Source organism: Chiloscyllium plagiosum, unplaced genomic scaffold (assembly GCF_037043375.1).
Source record: "Chiloscyllium plagiosum isolate Xiang-an unplaced genomic scaffold, Cpla_swu_hap1 HiC_scaffold_24, whole genome shotgun sequence".
Classification (NCBI taxonomy): domain Eukaryota; kingdom Metazoa; phylum Chordata; class Chondrichthyes; order Orectolobiformes; family Hemiscylliidae; genus Chiloscyllium; species Chiloscyllium plagiosum.
This window is the reverse complement of record NW_028270162.1, coordinates 64,325,423-64,338,546: the sequence shown is the minus strand read 5'-3', so window position 1 is coordinate 64,338,546 and position 13,124 is coordinate 64,325,423. Positions and strand designations below refer to the sequence as shown.

The window sequence follows — 13,124 nt, the reverse complement described above, 5'->3', positions numbered from 1 at the left end:
AGAATGTTGTAGGTTACAGAGAGACATAGATAAGTTGCAGAGCTGGCTGAGAGGTGGCAAATGGAGTTTAATGTGGAAAAGAGAGAGATGATTCACTTTGGAATGAGTAACAGGAATGCAGAATACTGGGCTAATGGTAAGATTCTTGGTAGTGTAGATGAGCAAAGATCTAGGTATCCAGGGACATAGATCCTTGAAAGTTGCCACCTAGATTGTTATGTTATGGTGTGTTAGCTATTATTGGTAGAGGGATTTAGTTTTGGAACCTTGAGATCATGCTGCAGCTGTACAAAACTCTGCTGCAGCCACATTTGGAGTATTGTGTACCAATTCTGGTCACATTATAGGAAGGCTGTGGAAGTTTTGGAAAGGGTTCAGAGGAGATTTACTAGGATGTTGCCTGGTATGGAGGGAAGGTGTTATGAGACAAGGCTGAGGATCTTGAGGCTGTTTTCGATAGAGAAAAGGCTGAGCGGCAACTTAATTGAGACATACAAGATAATCAGAGGGTTAGATAGGTTAGACAGTGGGAGCCTTCTTCTTTGAATGGCAATGGCTAGCTCAAGGGGACATAGCTTTAAATTGAGGGGTGATAGATATAGGTTAGATGTCAGAGGTAGTTTCTTTACTCAGATAATAGGGGTGTGGAATGCACTGTCTGCAACAGTAATAAACTCACTAACTTTAAGGGCATTTAAATGATCATTGGATAGGCATATGGGTGAGACTAGAATAATGTAGGTTAGATAGGCTTCAGATTGGTTCCACACGTCGGCACAACATCGAGGGCTAAAGGGCTTGTACTGTACATTATGTAGACTAGGAGAGCTCTTCTTCAAACAGCGCAAACTCTTTAAAATCCACTCAGCAGGCATGTGAGCAGGATATCTCATCAAGAGGAATACTGCTGCCAGAGCTGCACTTCCTCTGAGAATGTCAGCCTGAATTATGGGCCCACATCCTGGGATAGGGCTTGCACCTACAGACTGACTTGGAGAGGAGAGTGAGCAAGTCAGCCCATTCATTCCTGCAGCATCAGGCACTTGAGCTAAATGTAAACAAAAAAGAGCAATTAACTAATCTTTTGGAAATAAAAACTTTACTCCAGTGACAATTTCACTGATACGTTATTAAAAACACATGCCCAGGTAACATACAGGATATTGAGAGTCACTCTCATTGGGCCATGAGCAAACACAGTATCTGAAATAGAAACAAGGGCTGTAAATAAAGTACTGAATTCTTGGTACATATCTTTATATCCAAAACAAATACCAGGGAAAGGTCCCATATTGTTGTAAAGTGATCAGGAAGAAAGCTAAACAGTGCAACTCCTTCTCTATTGTTCCACACATTTAGCTTCTTAGTGAATCCATTAGAAGGCTCCTTGGTAAGATACAGACTCCATGCTGGAATGGGTACACTCCTCCCCTACTGGGTTACGCTGCAGAAAAACAGGCCTGCTTCACACTTTGTGCCCACGTGTTGAGGAGTGCAGTGACTGAGTGCTTGTCCGGCAGCTGCAGTAGTCTGGATGTCATCGCACGGTGAACCATCTGTAGGAAGGGGTTGGCTTCTGCAAGTGAACAGAAAAACAAGTGGAATTTAATATGGAAAAGTATGAGATGATTCACTTTGGAAGGAGTAACAGGAATGCAGAGTGGGTGTTCAGTGTTCGTTTGGTGTCACAATGCACACTGTGAAAGGCTCAGAGAGCTGCCACAGGCTGCATCCTTGTCCACAAAAGGATTGACTGTTTGCTGACACTGGCAGTTCAGTGCTGCACATTTTCTAAACTTATTTGATCCTTAATAATCAAACTTCATTGCTGGCTTAGAATCGAACCACAGTTCAGGAACCAAGGAATCTCGTCCTGCCTGGTGCCTTAGAATGGCAGTTAAGCAAAGTTCCAGACATCACTGAACAGGACTTTCACTGAAGAGTCGGATCATACCCGTCTGCTGAGATTCAAACCCATGCCAGTATCACAAGGCACCAATCTTGAGAATAACTCATATGAATAAATGCACATCAAATCTCTCAGAGCTCATCAAACATCATTTATTACATTAAAATCGAGCCATAGTTGTCATGCAGGCAAGCCAGCACCAGCCTATATTGACAGTGAAAGACAAATCTGTTTTTGGTGATGGTGAATGAGGGACAAATATTGATCAGAATAATAGAACTCCCCTGCCATTCTGCAAATTTAAGATTGGGATCTTTTATCTTTGGGACAAAAGGGATGGAACTCCTATCCTAATGGCTGGTGTATCTACAGCAATTGGACTGCAGCAATTCAAGATGGCAGCTCACCACCACCTTCCCAATGGATGGGCAATACATGCTGGCCCATCTATAGTAAAGGCATGAGAAGAGTGATTGAATGAATGTGTGTGTGAAAGAGAGAGAGAGAGAGAGAGCGATTCTCTAGTCACTTAGCCTAAGCATGTGCCTATGCTATATAGACTTTGGAAAAATTAAAGATCTTTGCTTGAAAAAACATGAAATGACTACTTTTACCATATTATTCCCAGGAACTGATAGATTTCTCTACAATCATCAGTGAAGGCAATGATGCAATAGATTAATCCTCAATCTCCACAGTTCCAAACATCATTATTTTTACTATTTGTGTTTGTGGTAGGCCTTTATGACTGTTCATAAGGCCATAAGATACAGAAGCAGAATTAGGCCACTTGACCCATCACTTCTCCGCCAATTGATCATGGCTGACAGGTTTCTCAACCCCAAACCTTCGACGTCTCCCCATAACCCTCGATCCCCTTACCAATCAAGAACGCATCCATCTGTCTTAAATAGACTCAATAACTAGGCCTCCACAGCATTCTGCAGCAATGAGTTCCACAGATTCAACACCCTGCGGGTGAAGAAATTCTGCCTCACCTCAGTTCTCAAGGGTCATAACTTCACTCTGAAGTTGTGCCCTTGGGTCCTAGTCTCTTCTACTGATGGAAACATCTTCTCCATTTCCATTCTATCCAAATACCTCAGTATTCTGTAGGTCTCAGTGAGATCCCCCCCAAACCCCCCCATTCAATATAAATTAGGAGTAGAGGGCAGGCCATTTAGCCTCTTGAGCCTACTGTGCCTATTAATAAGATGGTGGTTGATCTGCTTGTGACCCCAACCCCACAATGCTGCCAATAATTTTCCACCCCATTGCTTACCAAGAATATATCCAGCTCCCACTTACAAACATTCAAACATTCTGCTTCCACCACTTTTTCAGGAAGAGAATTCTAAAAACTTGTTACCCTCAAAGAATTAAATTCTCATTTAGCTTCAATTGGCAATCCACATTGTACATTCTCTCACACGAGGAAACATCCCCTCCACGTCCACCCAGTCACGAATCCTCAGGATACATTGTCTTGCAAGACAACCTGCCCATTCCTGGTTTTGCAAACCTCTGTACTGCTTCCAGTGCATTTACACACTTTCTTAAGTGAGGTGATCAATATTGTACTGTACGGTCTACTCTTCTCAAATTCATTTTGGTTGTTCATTGGACTTTATTGCTTTCGAAAAGTACATTAACTGTTAGCAGGAAGTGAAAGCTAACTGGAGATTCAAATAGAAGTATAAATTGACACGTTGAAACAGTGGTTGTGGGTTAAGAGAAGCTTACTTATAATGTGTAACTTATAATAAATGCTTGTAAAAATAAAGATCAGCACATTTCTATCCTTCACCAAATAAATCATTACAATATAAATCCATTAATGTGTAAAAAGGAGGAATGACATCTCCAATGAAGAAGTCAACTATCTCTTCAAACAAGCCCATCCTGTATTACAACATACGAGGAATCCCAAAATCCTCTTATTCTCTTACCATACTGCTGAGAGTCATCTGTCCACTGAGGGCTCTGGTCTGGGTAATCAGCTGGAACACTTAGCTGCAGAGGGGGCACACTAGGGAGACTCTTATCATCTGGCGGGAAAGGATATAACAATATTAGTCCAAGTAATCAGCAGTAATCTACTCAGATCTGAAAGGATCATGTTGCAACATAATCACACTAAATCCTCCCAATCATAAAGCTAGTTAATCTTTTGAAGGCAAGGCAATTTTAATCATTTCAAACCTGAAATCAATTACATTTAAATAGTCACTGCATACTGATCAGAATGGTGTCAGAATCTGTCTTGACTTACCTAATTTACATATGAGGTGGACTGTTCCATTATTACTGCAGTGGGATGGGTCCAAATTCACCAGGAATTTCGGATTGAGCCGCGCAACCTCACCCTGTAAAACATTGGGAATAGTCTGCCTCTCATCCTCGTCATGCTTGCGCTTCCGTGGTGAGATCAGAGGGGCCCTGCGTGGAAGAAGTCATCAGTATTTAGTTTTAAATTCCACAGCTAACCTAGTTGGATTTGAACCCATGCCCCCAGTGCATTGGCCTGGGTCTCAGGATTACAAACCTAGCAAGTTGATTACCACGATGAGCCAAGCGCTACTCTATTTCAAATCTTTTTCTGGAACTCCCTTTGCTTTTTGCAGATGAAAATCTGGTCAACACAGCATCATGATGATTGTGTTATATATTCCCCATTGCTGATCAGCTTGTGATCTTCTGCTGTGTTACCATAGAGATGTCCATGTGCTTGATTACTGTGTGTTAACCGACCAAGTGTTCCAGCCACCTCCCTCAGCTTCCAGTCATGACTTGGGATATTGGGTACCATTTAATATTACTCCCTCTCCAATACCAAGAGACAAGGAATGGTTCTGAGCAGGATGGGTTTCCAGCTTCCAAACAATCAATCAGTTACAAAAAAAAACACTGGGCCTGTCATTTTCTATCAGTCTCTTTCTTGTCCTGGCCTCCACTTGGTGACTGCCCATTGCAATTCCAGCCTGAGTTCAAGCCTTTCAGTGAGCAGGATATGGACATGACTTGTGGCAGTGACTCGTGGTCCTGCTCATCATCATGACCGACACCAAGCCAGTCAGTATTAAAGGACAAATCAACTTGATAACAGAATAAACACCTCGTGATCATGACTTTAGGCAACTCAGGCATAATGGAGCTAGTCAACATTCCTTTGATCAGTGCTTTCCAAAGAAGGCTGCTACCTAAAACATTGCAAAATCGAACACCAAGATTTTAACAAGAGGAGTCAGAGTAAGTTTCCAGACAATGGCTGGAATTTTTAAAATGTTGTGTTAGGATATGGTTAGAGAGACAATCAGCAGACTGCAGCACCAGAATTCCACCAATTAATGTGCAAAGCCCTCTTAATTCTCTCCCACCAGTCCAAGATTGCAAACCTTGGAATCAGCCCAGGCTGAGATTCTCAAACTAAATGCACTGAACTATTTACTAAAAGGAACCCATGGCTGCTTCTTCAGACTCTGTCTTAGTTACTGCTCATTCTGAGACTTCAATCCATATTCTAACATTCATTATCATCCCTGACCTTTAAACAGTGACACCAGTCCCACCAGAATAACACAAGCAGGGAGTCAAATGGGTAATTGCCCCATTAATCACATTTGAAAGCCATACTTCAGTGATTGACAAGGCTTTTATGCACTTAATCTATATTAAGGAATGATCGCCAACTCAACTTGTGAAAGCATAATTCTACCATACTCCGATTGGTACAGTTTTAATCATGAGTTCATTACTAAACAGAAAGCACAAGTCCCACCTCACTTTTCAATCACTGGATGACACAATGATGACGTGAAGCAAGCAACTCACACTGCGTTTTAGGAGATAGAACATACAGCTTGAGAATGGGGTTCAATTGAGGCATTCAAGAGGGAATTGGGTTGTGTGTAAAGGAAGAATGTGAACAGTTATCAACAGGAGACAAGGAAATTGCAGAATCCAGTCAGACACAAAAGGGGCAAATGATCTCTTTCTGCACTGTAATAAGTCTGAGATTGCTCAATGAATTTAAACTGCCCTGCAGGCCCTGTACCAGACAGGAGGACATTTTCCAAAGACCATCATGATACTCCTTCCAGTCTAAAAAATCCCACGGTGCAGAATCCTTCCACAGAATTCATCAGTTTTAACACCTATTTCAATGCAGAGGCCAAAATTCAATAAAATTTCATAGAAGCCGACAAAATACTAACAGGACTGGACTTGCTATGTTTATTTATCTACACAACCACCAGATGGAATCTTTTCAATCTACCTCATTTGCACACATCATGTTTTGTGAAAAGTGACTAGGACCTTTTTGAAATCCACATTTGTTCCTTTGTAGGTTAATATTAATTATATTGTACATATCCTTATACACTGGAGTTAGATTGTCTTATTGATAACATTGACAGATAGCATTAGCTTTCGATACTCACTGGTGGGATGTCTATAGATGACTTTGAATTACTAACCAGTCCAGGTGTATTCTCAAGAATACATGAAAATGAGCCTATTTGTTTATATACCTGGAGAAAAAATACAAGAGCAAAAAAATACAAAATACAATTCCACATTCCCATCCACCCCAATAAATCCTATTCTCCCACTTAATAAGACCTCTGTCTTAAAAATAATAAATGAATCTGCCTTCACTGCTTTCTGAGGCAGCATGTGCCAAAGTCTCTCAGCCCTTTGAGAGAAAAAGAGACTCTCCTCATCTGTTTCCTGAAAGGGTGACCACTAATTTTAAAACAGTGCTCCTAGGATGCTTTGGAGAGGGTTCAGAGGAGGTTTACTAGGATGCTGCCTGGACTGGAGGGCTTATCTTATGAAGAGAGGTTGACTGAGCTCGGACTTTTTTGACTGGAGAAAAGGAGGAGGAGAGGGGACCTAATTGAGGTATACAAGATAATGAGAGGCATAGATAGAGTCGATAGCCAGAGACTATTTCCCAGGGCAGAAATGACTAACACGAGGGGTAATAGTTTTAAGCTGGTTGGAGGAAAGTATAGAGGGGATGTCAAAGGCGGGTTCTTTACACAGAGTTGAGAGAGCATGGAATGCGTTGCCAGCAGCAGTTGTGGAAGCAAGGTCATTGGGAACATTTAAGAGACTACTGGACATGCATATGGTCACAGAAATTTGAGGGTGCATACATGAGGATCAGTGGTCGGCACAACATTGTGGGCTGAAGGGCCTGTTCTGTGCTGTACTGTTCTATGTTCTAGTTCAGAACTAGGAGTGGCATGGTGGCACAGTGTTTAGCACTGCTGCCTCACAGCGCCAGAGACCCGGGTTCAATTCCCGCCTCAGGCAACTGACTGTGTGGAATTTGCACATTCTCCCCGTGTCTGTGTGGGTTTCCTCTAGGTGCTCCGGTTTCCTCCCACAGTCCAAAGATGTGCAGGTTAGGTGAATTGGCCATGCTAAATTGCCCGTAGTGTTAGGTGAAGGGGTAAATGTAGGGGTATGGGTGAGTTGCTCTTCAGCGGGTCAGTGTAGACTTGTTGGGCCGAAGGGCCCGTTTCCACACTGTAACTAATTTTATCTGTAAGTAAAAAAAAAACTAACTCACAAGAACAAACATGCTTTCCATGCCCATTTTGTCAAGACCATTCAGGATCTTACAGGCTTCAATCAAGCCACCTTTCTCACTCTTCTAAATTCCAGTGGAAACAAGACCAGTCTGTCAAACCTGTTGTATCAATCCAGTAAACCTCCTCTGAAGTAAAGGCATCTACATCTCTCCTTAAATAAGGACATTAAAACTGCATTGTTCAGCATGTGGCTCTCAACAATGCCCTGTACAACTGGAACATTACATCCTTATTTATATTTTCAATTCCTTTGTAATAAAGGATAGCATTCCATTTGCTTTCTTGATCACCTGCTGTACCTGTATGCTAACATTTTGTGATTCATGCACCAGAACCATCTGGACCCAGAGACTTGTCAACTCATAGCTCCATCAGTTTGCCCACATCCTTTGAGATTGTAATTTTATTAGCTTCTCTCTTCCTACCACCTACTGATTTACAGCCATTATTGGAATGGCTTATTACATTCTCCATAATGAAGACAGAAGACATAACTACATTTATTAGTTACATCTGCCATTTATTTATTATCCACGATTAACTGCACACCGTTCCTCATTCTCACTGTCTAAGGGCCCAAAACTCACTTTACTTACTATTTTCCTTTTTAAATACCTGTAGAAATGCTTGCTATCCATTTTAAAATTTCTAGCCAGCTTTCTCTCACACTTCAGTCATTCTCTATTGTTCTTTATGTTCTGACCAATCATTTGACCTGCCACACCTTTGCGCAGTTGTAAGCCTTTTCCTTACAAGTGTTGCTTTCCTTAACTTCTTTTGTTAACCACAGACGGTAGGTCCTCCCTGCAGACCTTTTCTTCATAGTTGAAATGTACTTATTCCAAGAATTCTGAAATACTCCCTTAAATATCACTGCGTCTCCACTGATCACTTCTTGGACTAATATGTCAGTTTACTTCAGCTAGATAAGCTTTCATGCCCACAAGATTGCCCTTATTTAAGTTTAAAACACTAGCCTTAAATTCGATCTTCTTCCTTTGAAACTAAATGTAAATCATATTGTTGTTGCTGCTAAGGGTGCCTTAACTCTTAGGTCATTAATTAATTCTGTTACATTACACAATACCCAGTCTAATATAACCTGCTTTCTGGTCAGTTCCAAATAATGCTGCTCTAAGAAATTCGCTCGAAAGCATTATATGAACTCAACCTTATGATTACCAAGGAGGAGAAAGTGAGGACTGCAGATGCTGGAGATCAGAGCTGAAATGTGTTGCTGGAAAAGCACAGCAGGTCAGGTCCAAGGAGCAGGAGAATCGACGTTTCGGGCATCAGCCCTTCTTCAGGAATGAGGAAGGGCTGATGCCCGAAACGTCGATTCTCCTGCTCCTTGGATGCTGCCTGACCTGCTACGCTTTTTTTTTTAAGATTAGATTAGATTAGATTAGATTACAGTATGGAAACAGGCCCAACAAGTCCACACCGACCCGCCGAAGCGAAACCCACCCATACCCCTACATTTACCCCTTCACCTAACACTACGGGCAATTTAGTATGGCCAATTCACCTAACCTGCACATCTTTGGACTGTGGGAGGAAACCGGAGCACCCGGAGGAAACCCACGCAGACACGGGGAGAACGTGCAAACTCCACACAGTCAGTCGCCTGAGTCGGGAATTGAACCCGGGTCTCTGGCGCTGCGAGGCAGCAGTGCTAACCACTGTGCCACCGTGCCGTCCACGACACATTTTCAGCTCTTATGACTACCAATCTAGTTTTTTTTGGAAGATTTGTCACCATGATTATTTCTGCCCCTTCATCAAAAGTACACAATACTATCTCCGCACCATCACCTTTACCCCAGCTTCCTACTTTTCTTGAATATCAAATACCTCGCTGTTTCATCCTGCCATTCTCCAACCTTCATTTCACATGTTACCTTATTCCTCTCTTTCCTTGACTCTACTGATTTAAGCCTTGCCCCTCTTTCTTAGTTTAAGACCCTTTCCACTTACCTAGTTATGCAATTCACAAGGACATTTACCAATCTAACAGCTAAAGACAAGTTCACTCCAAGCTAGCTATAATTCGTAATGACGTGAACCAACTCATTAAGTATTGTTTTTAATTTTAACCTTGCATTTCTGCATGCTTAAGTTCAGTTTGCTACTGTGCTATGCACTATCAGTAACACCATATTTTCTAGAATACTTCTTAGAATTCTAGTGGATTACAGTAATAATTCCACCTTTCCTAAATACAATCCTTAATCAAAATCTTGAACTCCTTCCCAAAGACTGAAATAGGACTTGTATATATGTGTAGCTTGTCTTCTGTCTACCTTGTTAAACAGTAGGCTCATATTTGTGATGCCGAACAATTACAGTGAGGACTTGCTCAATGGCCACATGCTCTTTTCATTCACCTCCAGCAACTTCAGTGAGCTGAGATCTGTCAAAGCTCAGAATCATCCTAACATATTATGGATGCAACTTCCTTTACAATATGGAAGGATACTACATTTCCTATATTCTTCTGTGAATTTCGGCATCTCATCCACTTTGAGCTTCAATGATTGTCACCAGGTCATAAACAAATAGTTCCTTCACCAACCCCCCCTTTCTCCCAGCCGTCCTCAGCCATTGCTTCCTATAGCCAGCTTCACAAGCATCTGCTCCTTCTACTTGCTCCTGCGACTAATACTTTGTTAGCTTTTATATTTTCTGCTGTATTTCTCAGATGTAGCTTTCCTTAACTCACCCACTGATTTTCCTGCCAGTAACTTTCAGTGTGAAACCCACTCTTCTTCCTTAACATAATACAAAATACCATTGATGGTGTTCATCTTAATCAATCTGAATGGATCTGAAACAATCTGAAGGGAGGAAATGACCTAGAGGAATTATTGCTAGACTGTTAATCCAGGTTCTGGGTTTTGAGGACCCAGGTTTGAATCCTACTACGGCAGATGGTGGAATTTGAATTCAATAAAAATCTGGAAATAAGAATCCAATGGTGACCATGTCAATAGTCATCTGGCAAGCATATTTTACTCCAGAGTCACAGGACCAGGTGTGGGGGTGGGTAAAAAACATGGAAGGATGGAATCAGGTTCTTGAGTCCTAGATGCTGCACGGTCCACAAGTGTAAAATGCGATGTTGTAGTTTGAGCTTGTGTTCAGCCTTGCTGGAACACTGCAGCAGACCTCCAACAGAAATGTTAGTGTGGGAACATGGTGGTGTGTTGAAGCGCAAAGAACGAGAAGCTTTTTGTGGACAGAACACAGGTGTTTGCAAAGGTATCAACCAGTCTGCATTTCACCTTTCTAATGTAGGGGTGATCACATTGTGAACTGTGACTAGACTGAATGACAAGCAGATAAATTGCTACCAATTAGATTTAAGGGCTACATTTGGTGCTTTCACAAGTGGAACCATTTTGTCCATCTCTATCTTCCCTTTCCCAATCTTAAAAACTTTTGTTAAGTTCCCCAGTCTTGCGTTTCCAAACGAGCATCTCACATTTTGATACTACAAAATGTACACAACTTAAATTTTATTCATGTCTTTAATTTGGTAAAATACCTCAAAGAGTCTCACCAAGATCCAGTTGGTAGGTAAGATCACAAAGTCTCAAAATGAGTGGTTTGTGTGGAGAGAGGGGTTGGAAAAAATGTACCAATAGTAATTGGGAGTCATAGAATCATAGAATCCCTACAATGTGGAAGCAGGCCATTTGACCAATCGAGTTCACACCAAACCTCCAAATAGTATTCCACCCAGATCCACCTCTTTACCCTGTCCCTGTAACCTTGCATTTCCCGTGGCTAATCCATCTAGCCTGCACAACCCTAGACACTATGGACAATTTAGCATGGCCAATCCAGCTCACCTGCACATCTATGGACATTGGAAGGAAACCGGACTACCTGAAGGAAACCCATGCAAACATGGGGAGAATTTGCAAACTCCATGAAGACAGTCGTCCGAGCCTATAATCAAGCCCAGGTCTCTGGTGCTAAGGCTGTAGTGCCAATCACTGAGCCACCATGCCTCCCTGAATCAGCTTAGCTCAGTCAGGTGGGTGACTGGTTTGCGACACAGACTAACACGAATTCTCACACTGGCTGAGGTTATCATGAACGACTCTCCTTCTCTCAACCTTTGCACTTGCCTGAGGTGCGGTGACCCTCAGGTTAAACCATCATCAGTCATCTTTCTCTCTCTGAAAGCAGCCCTATAGTCTGGTAAAACTATGGCAACATTTTTGTTTCACCAACAGTGAGGATGAGAAAGGGAGACTGCAACTAAATAAAAGTGAGTCCTTCCTAAAGTAACCTCCAAGTATTAATAGTCAGTTCATCAATGAAGCACACATTCCTGTAGCCAGGACAGTCCAGTAATCCACACTCTGTGGGCAAGGGGATGAGAGATTGTCATACATACGTTATTGGTGGTCCATGGATGGCAGTCATGGCAGGTCCAAAAGTTCGCTGGAGGGAATGGTTGAAGACTGGGGAACGGATGTTGGCCAGGACAGCATCGAGGAGGGGCTGGCACAAGTACTGCTGCTTTGTGATGGTCATTGGTGGAGGTGGTGGTGTGGGCTGTGAAGAGAACAGAAATATTATTACTAACCTATCTGTCTAACGGGCACTCAGGGATTATCTGCATTAACAAAAAGAAGCAAATTAGCTTAAAGCAGGAATCATATATGGAGCAGAGATCTTGTCCCCATTTTCTTTTTTTTAAATTCATTCGTGCAATGAGTGCGTTGCTGGCTGAGTCAACATTTATCACCCAGAGGGCATTTAAGAGTCAACTACATTACTGTGGGTCTGGAGTCACATGTAAGCTAGACCAGGTAAGGATAGCAGTTTCCTTCCCTAAAGGACATTGTGAACCACATCGGTTTTTTCAAAAGCCGACAATGGATTCATGAACATCATTAGGACTCTTACTTCCAGATTTTTATTGAATTCAAATTCCACTATCTGCCATGGCAAGGTTTCAACCCAGGTACCCAGGATATTACTTGGGTCTCTAGATTAACAGCCCAGCGATAATACCATCAGGCCATCGCCTCCCCTAAACATTCATAATTTACAAAAGTTCAATCCGAAATGTCAGTAAAATTTCAAATGCCACAGAAACTCTGGTGAACAAACTGTCCCTTCTTCGGAGATAGTGCATAAACAGATTGATTAGAAGCATCCTAGCAATTCCTGAACCAGTTGCCCACAAAACAGCACTGGCCATGATCACAAACCAACCCAGGTGACTCCCAAAGGGGTCTCTCTAATCATTTTACTCTATTTCTTTTCCCTACAAGAGATAATGGTAAAGTTGCCTTAATGCCAAAGTCCTATGGGGCTGCTCTCTCATTTGACAGAGATGACTAGTAATGGTTTTGACTGAGGGTCACCGCACCTCAGGTGAGGTTGGAAGGCAAGATCTTCATGGTACCTTCAGCCAGTGCAGGAACTGAACCCATACAGCGTCACTCTGCATCATAAACGAAGTGCTCAGCTCCAGACTGATGCCAACAGGTTCAATTTCCACACCAGCTGAGGTCATCATGAAGGTCCCACGCCTTCTTAACCTCACCTGAGGTGTGGTAACCCTCAGTAGGACGGCACGGTGACTCTGT

At 42.2% G+C, this 13,124-nt stretch overlaps 1 protein-coding gene across 4 annotated transcripts in view; it reads right to left on the bottom strand.

The window, feature by feature from the left end:
* Nucleotides 1-1,077: 1,077 nt before the first annotated feature.
* The window catches only part of med15 (mediator complex subunit 15), a 168,562-nt gene continuing 156,515 nt past the window's right edge, over nucleotides 1,078-13,124 (bottom strand). For all 4 annotated transcript variants that reach the window (XM_088000269.1, XM_088000271.1, XM_088000270.1 and 1 more), the window contains 4 exons: nucleotides 11,921-12,081; nucleotides 4,182-4,348; nucleotides 3,859-3,957; nucleotides 1,078-1,576 (listed from right to left, as the gene is read on the bottom strand). In XM_088000269.1, the coding sequence (XP_087856395.1) occupies nucleotides 1,440-1,576; nucleotides 3,859-3,957; nucleotides 4,182-4,348; nucleotides 11,921-12,081 (564 nt within the window). In that variant the 3' untranslated portion in view covers nucleotides 1,078-1,439. The remainder of the gene's footprint in view (nucleotides 1,577-3,858; nucleotides 3,958-4,181; nucleotides 4,349-11,920; nucleotides 12,082-13,124) is intronic.